General features: G+C 47.0%; 1 protein-coding gene across 4 annotated transcripts in view; it reads left to right on the top strand.

The window, feature by feature from the left end:
* Positions 1-13,573, top strand: part of tnni3k (TNNI3 interacting kinase) — a 25,830-nt gene extending 12,257 nt beyond the window's left edge. For 2 of the 4 annotated variants that reach the window (XM_069194005.1, XM_069194003.1), the window contains exons 18-26: positions 79-131; positions 213-265; positions 956-1,088; positions 1,541-1,650; positions 8,638-8,697; positions 9,698-9,867; positions 12,552-12,631; positions 12,739-12,786; positions 13,388-13,573. In XM_069194005.1, coding sequence (XP_069050106.1) covers positions 79-131; positions 213-265; positions 956-1,088; positions 1,541-1,650; positions 8,638-8,697; positions 9,698-9,867; positions 12,552-12,631; positions 12,739-12,786; positions 13,388-13,464 — 784 coding nt within the window. In that variant the 3' untranslated portion in view covers positions 13,465-13,573. The other 2 variants (XM_069194004.1, XM_069194006.1) reach the window with 2 other exon arrangements.

Below are 13,573 nucleotides of genomic sequence, written 5' to 3'. Positions count from 1 at the left end.
ATATTTCCAGGGTGGGAGGTGATTGGGAATAAAACAAATTTCCTGCAAAGAAATTCACTGTGAAGCTTTTTTTGACAGCCATAATATCCTGCTTTATGAAGATGGCCATGCAGTGGTGGCAGATTTTGGAGGTAATTATACTGTCTTTAGCGAAACCTACTGGAATCTTACAATATCTTCGGATCAATAACAAGTCAACTTTTATCTTGTAGAATCCAGATTCCTGTTGTCCATGGAGGAGGATAATATGACAAAACAACCTGGGGTTTGTATGCTTCCACCGAACTTTATTCTGAATATACAGAGTAGCTATAAACTTACGTCTTACTTCACTTTGCCTATAATCTGCAAATGATGAAATGTACTTTAGCAGGATTAGGAGTGGATACACATGGGCTCCTGTCCAACACAATCCTTAGATCTGTAGACCTTTCTGCTGGAGGCACCATTTCTGACACATTTTCTGTGCGTAGATGTACAGAGCTGTCAGCTGGGGCAGTTTGCCTGGAGAAATGTCCACAAATGCTTAGTCTCCCTAACGCCAGACTCAGCTTTGTGCAGACTGCTGCAGCCAGAAGTGAAATGGTATTGCCTGATTTCGATTCTGCCAAATTAGAGAATTTACTGAGTAGCATGAACTTATTTCTACTAATAAAATACAGTAAATGTGCAGCAATAAAGGACAATGTATGCTACAGAATGCCTGCAATAACGTAATATTTCTTTAAAAGCACCGTGGAGCTGCTCTGGACTCATCCTAAACAGAGTATTAATGTATAAAGAGGACAGTGCTCTTCTGTTGCTTCTGCACAGCTGTAGGTTTTGAGATAAACCCTGTTTTTGCCACTGTGGTGTCTGTCGGGCATCGTTACTGTAAGCTAACGGGCAGCAGAACGCACGGGGGGGTCCTCTACTGGCGGTTCTGTGATCCTAACGGTGTGGGGCTGCTGTGCAGAACCTGCGGTGGATGGCCCCGGAGGTGTTCACTCAGTGCACCCGCTACACTGTCAAGGCAGACGTGTTCAGCTACGCCCTGTGCCTCTGGGAGCTGCTGACCGGAGAGATTCCATTCGCTCACCTCAAGCCAGGTACTGTGTCTGCACTGGACAGCCACCCCCTGTCTCAGACAGCTCCCCTCCCTGTAGTGACACGCCCCAAGCTACAGAAGGACCCGGGCTGTGCTTGGCTCTTGAATCTTATTTTGGCTTCTGTTTTAAGCTACAGTAAACCCACTTATGCCTCAGCGCTTTATCCTTTATCATAGGATGTCCAACAATGGAAAATGTTTGTTTAGGTTATGGCTTTGATGTATGTGCAAACTCTTTGTGGGTCGGTTTTCTTCAATCGCAAAAGATGCATTTTAACCGTTGTATGGTTTGTGTCTTACTTGGACTGTAAGACCTAGGATAAAGCACTTGGAGCTCTTGATATGCCTGGACTTTGCTTCTCATTTAGGCAGGACATGAAACGTAGCTGGTCGGTCATGTTGAAGCCCGTCGGGTGACCAGCTTCTCTCTCCTCCCTGTCCTCTCCTGCACAGCTGCAGCTGCAGCAGACATGGCCTACCACCACATCAGGCCACCCATCGGATACTCCATTCCCAAGCCCATCTCCTCCCTGCTGATGAGAGGCTGGAACATCTGTCCAGAGGTGAGCCGAGACCTCCACAGACCGCAGTGGACACGGGCCGGTCTTTCACAGGCGAAGAGTTTCAGTCACACGGCCGTTCGAGAGCTGCAGCTGACCAGGAGGATGGTTTTGACAACACTCTTACGACAGCAGTGTACAGTGACCTAAGTGGAGATCACGAAACTGCTGTTCGGCTGGATTTTAAGAATAGCAAAATATTAAAAACATTAAAAACACACAATAAACATTTATTTCACAACTGGTAGTATATTGCCGTCCTTGGAAGACTTGAAAAGTATTACAAAATTACAAAAAAGTCTTAACAAACTACTGACATTATCAATATGTACATTACACTCAAAATATATTGGCTTAATCACCTAAGCGTAAAAATGACATAGTGTTATTTCTTGGTATTTGTACAGTAATCATAGAACAGGTGTTTTTAGTTGGTTCGTGAGGTGTCAGAGGCATACCTTAATAAAAAACAGTTTCTTGAACGCACAGGTTCTCTCTATTCAGTAGTCTCTGGCTAGGAGAGGTAAATGCTACAGAAGGTCTGTCTATCTTATTTTTTTCTCCAGTGCCGTCTGAGGCCCGCTGCTTGCTTTTTCCGGAAGAATGAGGCGGATCTTCCTTTGTGGGGAGCCCTCCACTGATGGGATGTACTCTTGTATGATACCTGTGCTGGAGCAAGGCAGATTCCTAGTGTCCCCATCGGCTGCGACCTCTGATGGAGGAAGCACAGTAGATGTTGCTGGGACAGGGTCCGCTGCCTGGGGAGAGTGGGCACCCTCTGTGGTGTTGGCGCTGTTGTTATTTGACTGATTATCTCCGTTGGCTGGTGTCTCGTTCTCTGAACTGAAGAGGACGGTGGCTGTCTGACGGGCTGGATTAGCCAGGAGTTTCTCAGAACTGCCTGCTGTTTCGTTTAGTGGAGTTATGGGCTCCACATTTCCCTCTCTCCGTGGCCCTTGGGAGTTCTGAGTTTGAGGTGTCAGGGTTTCCACAGCGCTGCCGCAAGGTCCTGCAACATCGCATGGGCCTCTTTCTCTGCCCGAAGTCAGAGTGGCTGATGCCTCATTGTCCTCGGTGTTCATGTCGGCTGGTGTAGGGTCCTGACTCGCACTCTGTTGCTCTTGAACGCTGACGTCTTCGCTGTGACTTTCATCCTGGTCTCGTGGCGGAGTTAGTTTGGCTTGAACCTGTGCTCGGCCTTGTCCTTCTTGGGATTCGCTGTCTTCCTGGACTCCTGGAGTGGGGCTTTCGTGAGTCTCACCAGCGCTGTGCTCTAAGACCATCGCACTGAGGGACTGGTCTCCCTTTGCTTCTCCTGCCTTTTCTTGGGCGTCCGGTTTCGCTCCATTAACATTTTCAGGTTCCGAACCCCTTGGAGGAGGTGTCTCCTCACTCTCTGAGCACTTTCCGCTTTGTGAGTTTTTGTCTTCTGCTCTTTCGTTGTTTTGTGACTCCAGCGAGCGTGTTTCTTCATTGGAATGATGGTTTTCGGCTGTTCGGTCGCTGTCTCCCCCATTTTCCATTTCCTTGCTTTGGGGCGCCTGTGTTTCCTGCAGCTCTGCGGACGCCCCGTCCTCAGGCCTTTGTTCCGCAGAGGAGGTTTTTCTCTCCTTTCCTGTTGCCTCAGGCTGGGACGGTCCCATCGTCGTCTCCGCGGGACAATCGGGAGCAATTTCATTTTGCGGAGCCGGGTGGTGAATTTGTTTTCCACTGACGTTTTGAGATTTCTTGGTCTTCTTTGTGCTTCTCTTCTCTGTCTCCGAGGAGCGAGTTTCTCCGGACAGAGCAGGGACAGATGTGGCCTCGTTGTGTTCGTCTTTCTTCCTTTTCCTCCGCGAAAAGGCCAGCGTGTCTTTGCTGTTTGTTGCCTTGCTGGCATCTCGCTCAACCTCTTTTTCCAGTAGGCCCTCCTCCCCGCGTCTCTTCCCTGGGCTTACTCTGTTTCTTCTGAAAGGGTTTACATTTATCTTGACTTTCAAGAAGCCGTTGGATTGAACCGCGTGCTTCCGTTTCTTAAAATGGGATCCCCCGTCACCCTGATCCCTCGCAGTAGTCGCTCTCGGCGAACGGTTCGAGCCCCGTTTGTCTTTCATCTTCAGATTGTCTTTTAAGCAGAGGTCTTGGATGGCCCACTCCATTTTTTCGTCGCGGTGGCCTTTTTTCTTCCGAGCGGAGATCAGGCGCACGTCCGGGCCGCGGAGATTAAAATGGACGCTTTTTTGCACCCGTGCTAATCTGACTGTTGGCGTTCCCATCCGATCTCCTGCCGCGCGGCTGTCGGGGTCCGGGGGGGCGTTAGCGGTGTCGCGTGGGGTTTCCCTGCGGAAAACGGCCGGCCCTTTCGAAAGACTTTCTTTACCGCGCCTGTGCTCTGTGGTGCTCCCCTCGCCTCTCCCCTCTCTCCTGTATTCGCCAGTCGTGTGGCAGTGCACACAGTTAACGGTGAGGTAGTCTGGCAGGGAGTGAATATGTGTAGCCTCAGCAGCATGCCTGCCCTGAAATTCTCTGTGCGCGCCACCTATTCTCAGACCGCAGTGCGTTGTGTTGTATAGGGCTGGTACACATGCAGGACAGGATGGCAAGCAGCTGTGTTGCTTACAAAGGTGCTCCTCGTCTCCGTTATAGCTGGCTTCCCGTTCGGCAGTTGTCCCAAAGCTGTCCGTGAACCGCTCTTGTCTTCCTGTCGTTTGTGTGGCAGCTTCCTGTCTCTTATATTGCATCTGTGCTCTGAAATCTGCAAAAGAGAGCAAAATGTTTAGTTTGTTCATTTTAAGAATGTATAATGTGGGGAAGCCATTGGCTATGTGAGAGGAGCTATGCAGTATATTTACATGAAAAGGAATCTTTAAGCACATCTGGATTGTATGCCAATATTGTATTCTTCATTCATCACCATTACTCTTGTTATGATGTTTTTAATATTAACCAGTTCATCTAATAGAATTGATACAGACATTAGGGCGACCAAATTCAATCTTCCACTGCTAATGCTCTGTTTTGCTGCATTTCAAAGAGTTTATATCCTTAATGAGGGAACATTTACAGTTTTTAAAGCAATTTTCATGCTTGTGTGCCTTAGTGCACAATTTGTGTGGCATTAGAGGTATGAACGTAATTGAATTTAAATGCTTTCTGTTTAATGCCTCCGTGAGCGAAATGTGGGGCTTCTTATTTAACAAAAATCTCTTTTGGAAACATCTTTTTTTCAGCTGCGTCTTTCACCCTGGAGAAACAGAAAACACAAGCCGAAAAGAAGGCCCTGCAGTGTTTATTCAGCAGTCTCGCAGCTTGTCACATGACCTTCAAGTCTCCTCACGGAGCCCCCGCTTTAATGAGGCTGTTATTTTTAATGAGTCGTTAGAACCCACCACGCATCCGTACCTTCACTAAACTTCAGGGCAGGCGGCCACACGTGTCTGTGCCTCTCCTCCCTCCGTGTCAGCCTCTCTTGTTCGCTGGGGCCGGTTGCTATCCGCCTGCCGCTGTGCAAAACAGGCGCACTGCTGCCGTCGGCTCCCTGATGCCCTCCTGGGCTCCCAGGGACCGAGTGTGCCTGACTGCAGCTCTGCCACGCCACGTGCCGCTGTGGTCTGGCCGGCTTGCCCCCTGCTGCTACAGGCCTTGCCCACTCGCTGGCGCCCCTTTGCCTGTGGACCGTCCTGTCCTGCGGCCCCTGTCTGTTCGGGTGCATCAGCTGAGGGACGTGTCCAGGATGGACGATGGACAGGACTTGGACTTCATTGTCCTCGGTGAAAGTGCACCGGGGCGTCTTTCCGCCCTCCATGGAGCTGCTGGGGGAGCCAGCTTCTTCCCTGAGGCGCTGTCTCTGGGCCTTGTTGTGCTCCAGTCTGTGACAGATACAGTACAGCAGTGCCAGTGTGAGCCCCAGCGCTCCTGCAGGAAAACAAAACGGCAATCATTGCGTCTCGTTAGCTGCAGTTGTGAATGCTAATTATTTAACAGTTGCCTTCCTGCTAGGGCATGGCATTAATTTCATTTTTATAGCCGTTCTCAGGCTGTTCCACTTTTTGAAGACAATCATAAATGTGCAAATACTGTCAAAGTTAACTAGCATGACAGAGCTACAGGAGACTTTAGAGAATGAAATTAATGTTGCATTAGTCGTAATCAAACAGTTCGTATTTATCGTGATATTATATTAATCCAACAAGGGCACGCTCCGGTTTTCTTTCTAATAAAAAAGTAAGACTTTCTTCAAATATGTACTCAAACCCTTTTGCATAAATTTGAAAGAACGTTTCTCATAAAGACGTGTAGCCCATTTAATCAGTCAAGACACAGCTATATGAGACTGTTGAGCAGACAGCTGTCTGTGGTGGCTTATCAGGACTAAATAATGTGAATCAGAATGAAAGTGTTTTGATATGCTGTTTTGTAACACTGAATTAATCATAAACACTTATTAAGAATAAGTGCAACACATAAGAATTCAGTTTGCATATATTGAAAAATTCCTACAATTTAAATTCTCGCAAAACTACATCTAACATGACATCATGATGATTGACTCCATTAAATATGGTAGCACCGTATCCCAGCCACATCCTAATGTTTGAATTTCCCAGCCACATCCTAATGTATGAGGGCTGATTAGCTCACCTGAAAAGCAAAAGACAGCCGTTAACAGCATGTCTCTTACGTAACGTCTGTAGTCACTGGTTTGGACAGTTATGGTGATGTTCTGATTGGGCGGCACACAGTTCGACTCTGTCAGCTGCAGGATGGTTTGCACAGCTGGGTTGCTCGAACTCTGGCACGCCAGCTGCTTGCCGTTGTACAGGATCTTGCCTGGCTTCTCAATGTAGCTGCTGAGGAATTCCGACAGCTCCCGTAGCTCGCAAGAGCAGTTCCACCGGTTGATGTCCAGGTTCAAGGCCGAGAGCCAGGAGAGGTAGGAGAAAGCATCGGGGATGAGCGTGAGGCTGTTCCTCGACAGGTCTATAGACCTCAACCGAGGAAGGTTTGCGAAGCTGTCTCTGGCTATGTACGTGATCAGGTTGTCCGACAAATCCAGTGTCTCAAGGCTGCTGAGCATGGAAAATTCGAATGTGTTGCTGTCTAGCCTGGAAATCAGGTTCCCCTCGAGCTGCAGAGTGAGCAGGCTCCCCAGGTCTTTGAACCAGCTCCCCTTGACGACTTGCAGGGCGTTGTTCCCCAGTTGTAAGATCTCCAGGTGTGGGAGCTGGCTGAAGGTGGACTCGAGAATAGCAGAGGTTGAGATGCGATTGTGATCCAGCAGCAGTGCTCTCAGAGCCGTGAGGTTCCGGAAAGCGTTCTCCTCGATGTGTGCTATGGCGTTGTTGCTCAGGCCCAGCAGAGTCATATTGGACGGGTAGGAAAAGGACCTGTTGCGAAGGGAGTCAATGTTCCCATCCGTGAAGAGCACAGCCTTAGTCGTCAGGGGAACCTCTGTGTACAGGAGAACAGATGACACTTCAGGTGTGGGCATTTGGTTGCAGCGATGTGAAATGGGATTATCTGGCGTCAGTGACCGTGGGTGAGATTGCTTTGGGGATCAGCCGTACTCGTAGTCCTTTTATGAGGCACAGAAAAGGTCTATGGAATGACAAGCATTAAAGCTTCACCTCAGGGTCAGTCCGGCACAATGAATTCACTGAATTATTCAACACATCTGGCTTTCACTGCTTCATTCAGCACCATGGGGCGCAGCAGGATTGTGGTTGTGACAGTCCCACGTGCGCTGCAGACATGAAGTCTGCACATCCCCTTACCTATGACACTAGTCAGCCGGTGGCAGATGATGGCATCTTCTGAGCACACCACGCAGGAGGCAGGACACAAATCCTCGTGCTGAGCATGTGAGAGAGAAGCCAGCAGCACGAGGAGCACACCTGAAACAGGGAGGAAGTGAAGCCAAGTTACTCGCCTGAACCCTCTGATTAATTATGGGCCGGTGTTCAAACGATCACTAAGGGATTTTGCTATCTATTGCTTCTTTGCAGTAATCTGTGGCGGGTTGTGTTTGGAGGTCACTTGTTAACAGCCAACCTGACACTATAGGCCGCCAAAGGCCACTGTTATTTGTTAAATAGACACACTGGGTGATGGTTAATTAATTATACTATTGGATGTGGTTAATCTCACAGTCTCACATGGGAGTCAGATAGGAGAGGGTAGGGGGTATTGGGGCTATTGCATTACCTGCAGTTAAGCTTCCTGCACTGTCTGATATCATTCATTTTATACGTTCTGATCTCTTGAGCCATGTTATTGATGGTGAATTCTGTCTGACACGCATAGTCTGTGGCTAATTTTGTTTTGAAGTTATAGACCAAGTCTTTGCCTGGGCTTTTCTGGTAAAAAGGAAATGGTAGGTCATATTTTTTCTGGTAAGAAAACCAGGAGTCAAATATAGAAAAATATATATTTGTATCGTTGTTTGCTTAAGTCGCCAGTCCCCATGGTGATTTAAAGGGTTAACAGTGCTTTTAAGTGCAAATGCAAAGGAAAGGATAGACATGATTCCAGGTCTGTAATGTGTTTACAAAATGTACTGCAAGACAAAACGTGCTATTTTGATATGTGGTTAAGTATAATTGGTAGATCTTCATTCTAAGTTTTATAGAAACAAGACATAAACCAACTAGATGTTCTTGTTGACTCAGGTGCTGTACAAAAGTACAAAAGTAAAAAAAAACACTAAAGATGCATCATGTAGATTGACTTACTTCTCATTGTTTCTGCTATTGTACAGGTAGCATGTTGTCGTGTTTTCTTCTCCACATCAGTGCAAGAGATCTGTGGCCTTTAACTTGTGATGCTGGGCTCATTGGCCTCCTCTTTCAGCTGGTGTCTGAACTACAGAGCACCTGAAAGACAGTCAGTGTAATTAGGTTTTTACAAAATGATGTGTGTTTTGCACTGATAATGGGCCTCAGAATGTTTCTGTGCATATATGCAATGGTGCTGTAAAAATAGTTCATCTGGAATATTATTCCCCTCTTACAGGAAAGACCAGAGTTTTCCGAAGTGGTCGCCAAGCTGGAGGAGTGTCTCTGCAATGTCGAGGTGAGGAAATTGGCTTGTAGCAGTTACTTGTGAGGGACGTTTTAGTGACTGTTGCGTTGACCAAAATTAAATATGGAGTGCGAAACGGAAAATGCATTTCCAACACATCAAATTCTGCTGGCTGTCGAATGGTGGTACTGAAAAAACGGTTGGTTCAGTCAGAGGAGTAGAGTGAGAGATTTTGCTTTTCATGCTCGAGTGTGTAAGTACTTGACGTGGCAAGAATTGGGAATAATTTGGGATATTATAATATCCAGGCCTCCATTCATTCATGAGTAAGTAGCCTGGAGCGTATCCCAGAAGCACAGATAGCCCTTTGCAGAGCACGGACAGACGCCAAGGTGCCCATCCAGCCTGTCTTTAAGAGAGGGGAGGAAACCTGAGGGAACATGCAAACCACACTTGAGCTGTTTTCCTCCATTTCAGTCGGCATTTCAGGTATATTGAAGGGGTTCAGCAGTGTAGGATAGCAGAGTGGCGCAGTGGAAGCCTGCGATGGGCCGAGACCGTCCTCTGCAGCGCTCGTTTTTCCAGAATGAACAGCGAGACACAAACCAGCAGGCACAGGAGGGAAACTTCATGGGACTGCGTTTAAAACCAGTCACAAGGACGCACTTCTGCAACCGGATGGGGTTGGGGGATCAAGCTATCCGGTCGTGTTGCTGAAGCCGATACCCTGGCTTCTTTCGAGATGTTGGCTGGGGGAAGTCCTGCGATCAGTTATCTTCTACCTGCCGAATGGGATTGGAGATTTGGATGGCCTCCTGTTGTTTGTCATGTTCTTAATTCTTAACATTATGTTCTTAATGTTCTCCTGTATAGTTGACTGTTCTTGCAACAGGCAATATGTCCCCAGCTGCCATGTCAACGATTTGTACGGGCAGCCCTGGAGATCTTCCGAGACTGCGGGAGCGGGGAGGCTTTGGCAGGATGCCGGTGGAGGGTCGCTGCCTGTGATGCGGTCCGCTCTCTGACTCTCTTTCTCCCCCGCGTCCCACAGCTCATGTCCCCGGCCTCCAGTAACAGCAGCGGCTCCCTGTCTCCCTCCGCCTCCTCCGACTGCCTGGTGGCCCGGGGGGGGCCGGGCCGCAGCCACGTGGCCGCCCTGCGCTCCCGCTTCGAGCTGGAGTACGCCCTCAACGCCAGGGCTTACGCCGTCTGGTCACAGAGGTGGGACCTTTTCCCTTGTCACGCTGTGAAGGGGCGGAGCCTGCGGTAATGGTCACGGGATCGCTCTACAACCACCCCTGGGGACTCAAGGGGCTTGTCCGGGTGGGGGGTGGAGCTCTGCGACCGCGGGTTCGAGGCCTTAGCAGTGTACGACTGCCGAGGGTAGTGTGTCAGCACCTGGCCAGGGCTCTCAGAAACACAGGTGCTCTCGGTGAGAGACGCACCTCTCCTCCAATCGGCTTAGACCCTCCAGTATAGGGAGGCGGGTCTTGTGATGTCATAAAGGAGGTGTGGCCTGGAGGTGGGCGGGTCAGTGGAGTCTGCCAGCACTTCCTGATTCTCACCGGTGAGCTGCTGCACGACAACACTTGCAAACCACACAACTGGCTGTTCCAAATTGGGTGGGTAGATCTAAAATACTGGGCGCCTCTGTTTTTTTAAAGAAAATACTTCTGGATGGAATGAATTTGTGCGTGAAAAGAGAATGAATCAGCCTGCGCCGGACTGCGTTCAAAATTACATTTGCATCCTGGACAAAGTCATCATTTGAAAGGTTGTGACCTGAAATGATTTGCGAAGTATAGCTGTGCCATCTCTCTGAGGTAACTTGAGGATGTTCATCCATTTTCATCTCAGGAAAACAGCTCCTGCCCTTACTTGCCTTAACCTGAACTGATGTCATGCCCAAGCAAATAAGCAAATGTACTTCAAGGAGGCCTTGTCTGCTCGTCTTACTGTTTATCTAGCGATAAGGTGAAACATTCAAAACACTTCTCCTGCAACAGGTCCCCCAGTGTTGCTTGGAGACACGAGGCCAAATATAAAGAAAAGCAAATGTAATGAAACATGTATGACCTCTCTGTTGGATTAGCTGCTTGGTTGCTGTTTATTCATGCTACATGACTGCAGCAGGCAAGCCATGGCAACTGTTTCCAAGTATACAGTAACAAGGAAAGGAGACACACTGTGGGCTACTAAGGTTTCTGCTTTGATCGCACACAGTTCTTGGAGACTGTGCTACTCTTCCTCATCACCTGCGAGGCAGAGGCAGCTCTCTGGTGATACTGGGGGGGGTGTCTTTGTCAGCTGATCTGCTCCTGCCCGTAGTGTACAGCTGCACAACTGCTGTACAGTCAGCACTGGCCAGCCTTCCTCCCCATTCTGAAGCTCATGGCAAAACCGTAGCATTTATCAGCAACAGGGCACCTGTCTTTAGTCATGAGGATGGCAGTGCCACTGCTCCTCGTCCTTTCTGTTTTAATGTCTACAGGTAGTCCTGGCAGATAAAAGGGTTTTGAGTCGAGCGTATATTGTCACCATTAAGGTACTTTAAGAAAACCAGTAGCCATTTCAATAGAATCACATTAGAACCTAACAAAAGATTCCTATACAATTTATTCAATCGTATCTAGGCTTATGATTTACTGCATAACAAGCGGTTCTCCTCTGCGCACATGGCTTCAGTGTCTGCAAAACTAAATTGGAAACGTGTACTGGTTCATGCCAGTAGAGTGTGTAGAGCACAACATGCAGTATTCTGAGAGCCCTTTCAGGCCCTTTCTGTGAACAGAGATGGACAAAATAATTACAATAAAAAAACAATGAGTTACAGTATACATTTCATTATCCTGACCTGACAAGTGCTCTGGCGTCACAAGCTGCTTATATTCCTGATTTCCCCAGCAGTCTGCTGTGGTTGTAAGGTGTGAGGATGGTTCTTGTGTGTAGATTGGTCATCTAAAGTACTTTATAAGGGCACAACTGCTAGGTACCATTTTGTATTAGCTTTTTTTTTAATAGGATGTGTTTTTATGCCAGAGTCATTCCATTTTTAGTTGCTAGGAGAATTGATTTAGAATAGATGACTAATGCATAAATTGTAACAATCTGATCAATTATGTTTCATTGTTGTAAAATCCCTGATGTATTTTGGAGCTAAAAATGACTTGTAAAAAATAGACAAGTGTTAAGCAGCACACTCCATGTAACCATATACAACCTTTCTTAATTGCAGCTGAACGTTTGGCTGGCTGTTTTCTGAATATGATCCCACCTTCAGATACAGATCGCTAAAGAGGGGATGGGCTCTGAGCACAAAATAAGCTTAACAATAAAGTCAAGCTTAATCTTCTCTAGGTTGGAGCCATAATTTCACAGATTCAGAAACAAGCCAGTCCACACTACTTACATACAAATCTCACATTGACGGTGCATAGAGAGATGTTTCATCATAATGCAAACTGGTAGCTTACCTCTTGTCTGACTTCTGTGGATCAGTTACTTAATGGTCCAGAGCCTCAGCACAGCAAACTTTTATCCTCCAGAATGCATTGTGTTACTATAATCCCTCCTGGGTTGATCAGATGGTCCTTAAGTACTCTAAGTCATCTCGCACTCTTGTTATACACCCATCAAAACAAATTGAGCCTGAAAGAAACGATCTAAATATATTAGAATTGTCTTCTAAGATTACAGTACCGTTGGACTGGGCATGCTCAGCTTGTGACAGCTGTTACCTGAGACTGGAGGCTCGGAGATGGTGTTCACCTGACAACAAAGCAGGATATGCGCTGTCCAACTTTATTTATTTTTTTAATAAAGTGCTGAACTCTCAGACTACAAAACGGGCAGGAAATACAGGCTGGTGGCTCCTGACTTTTGTTGAATCTTTCTTCTTTCACCAGCACTGGGCGGAGATCCTCTCAAGGCCTGTCCCTGGATGAACTGAGGAAAAACCTCCAGTTTCCTCCCATTGACAGGAATGGTAGGTTTTTCCTAAGTGACCGTCACTCATTTAGTATTTGCGCAAACTGCATATTGTATTGCGGAATTTGAAATTAGTTTATGCTAATGAGAACTGTTTGTTTATAGAACCATCAGCAATGCATGTGCAACAAAAGAATCAAGCAAAAAAGACAGGTATACACAAATTAAAACTGTAAATTAAACACAGTTAAAAGCTACCTAAGTACATATATTGAAGTATGTAACTGCGTTTTAAGACATTTTAAGACTGTGTTTGAACAGACAGATTCACTTGGAAGATGTGATATGGGCTAGGGGATCACTCCACAGCCTTGGAGTCACAGAGCAGAAACATGGACTCATACTGTGAATCACACAACAGGAGGGACTATGGGGAGTTAACAGTACCCAGATGTAGTCAAGTGCCAAACATTCACGGCCTTAACGATCAGTATTTTAAATGTCCGGTGCAGTGAAACAAAACCTTTCTGCTCGTGCTGGTTAGTTTTGTTTAAAATCCCATAGCATTATTTTGGTGTAACATTGAGTCCTTATATAATTCCTATATATTGTATAATGTGGGTTTTGTAAAGTTCTCTCTCAAGTGTCTCGATCAAACCCATAACTTGTCCAACAGGATTGTGGTAATTTTTCAGGCATGTGTTGTGGCTGAAGTGCTGCACAGATACAAGCTCCTCATTGGATTTCAATGCAGTTAACAGTAAATAATGCTAATGCTCAGGGCTCATTTTGGTGTCTGATTCCTTTTGCACAGGGTATGTCTCCGATCCTATGAGCACCATGCGTTTTCACTCCTGCAGCAGTAATGGGAGCTTTGAGGACAACAACTGACTTGGGTGTAGTTAGCAGACAGCTCATTAAGAAGCACCAGCAACACTGCCAAACGTCATGTGAACTGTCCAGTTGCAAAGAATTTCAGATAAAGTGGACAACAAAAGTA

The sequence above is a fragment of the Lepisosteus oculatus genome, chromosome 9 (assembly GCF_040954835.1).
Source record: "Lepisosteus oculatus isolate fLepOcu1 chromosome 9, fLepOcu1.hap2, whole genome shotgun sequence".
In the NCBI taxonomy this organism is placed as follows: domain Eukaryota; kingdom Metazoa; phylum Chordata; class Actinopteri; order Semionotiformes; family Lepisosteidae; genus Lepisosteus; species Lepisosteus oculatus.
Note: the sequence above shows the minus strand (reverse complement) of the source record. Positions and strands in the feature narration are given on the sequence as shown.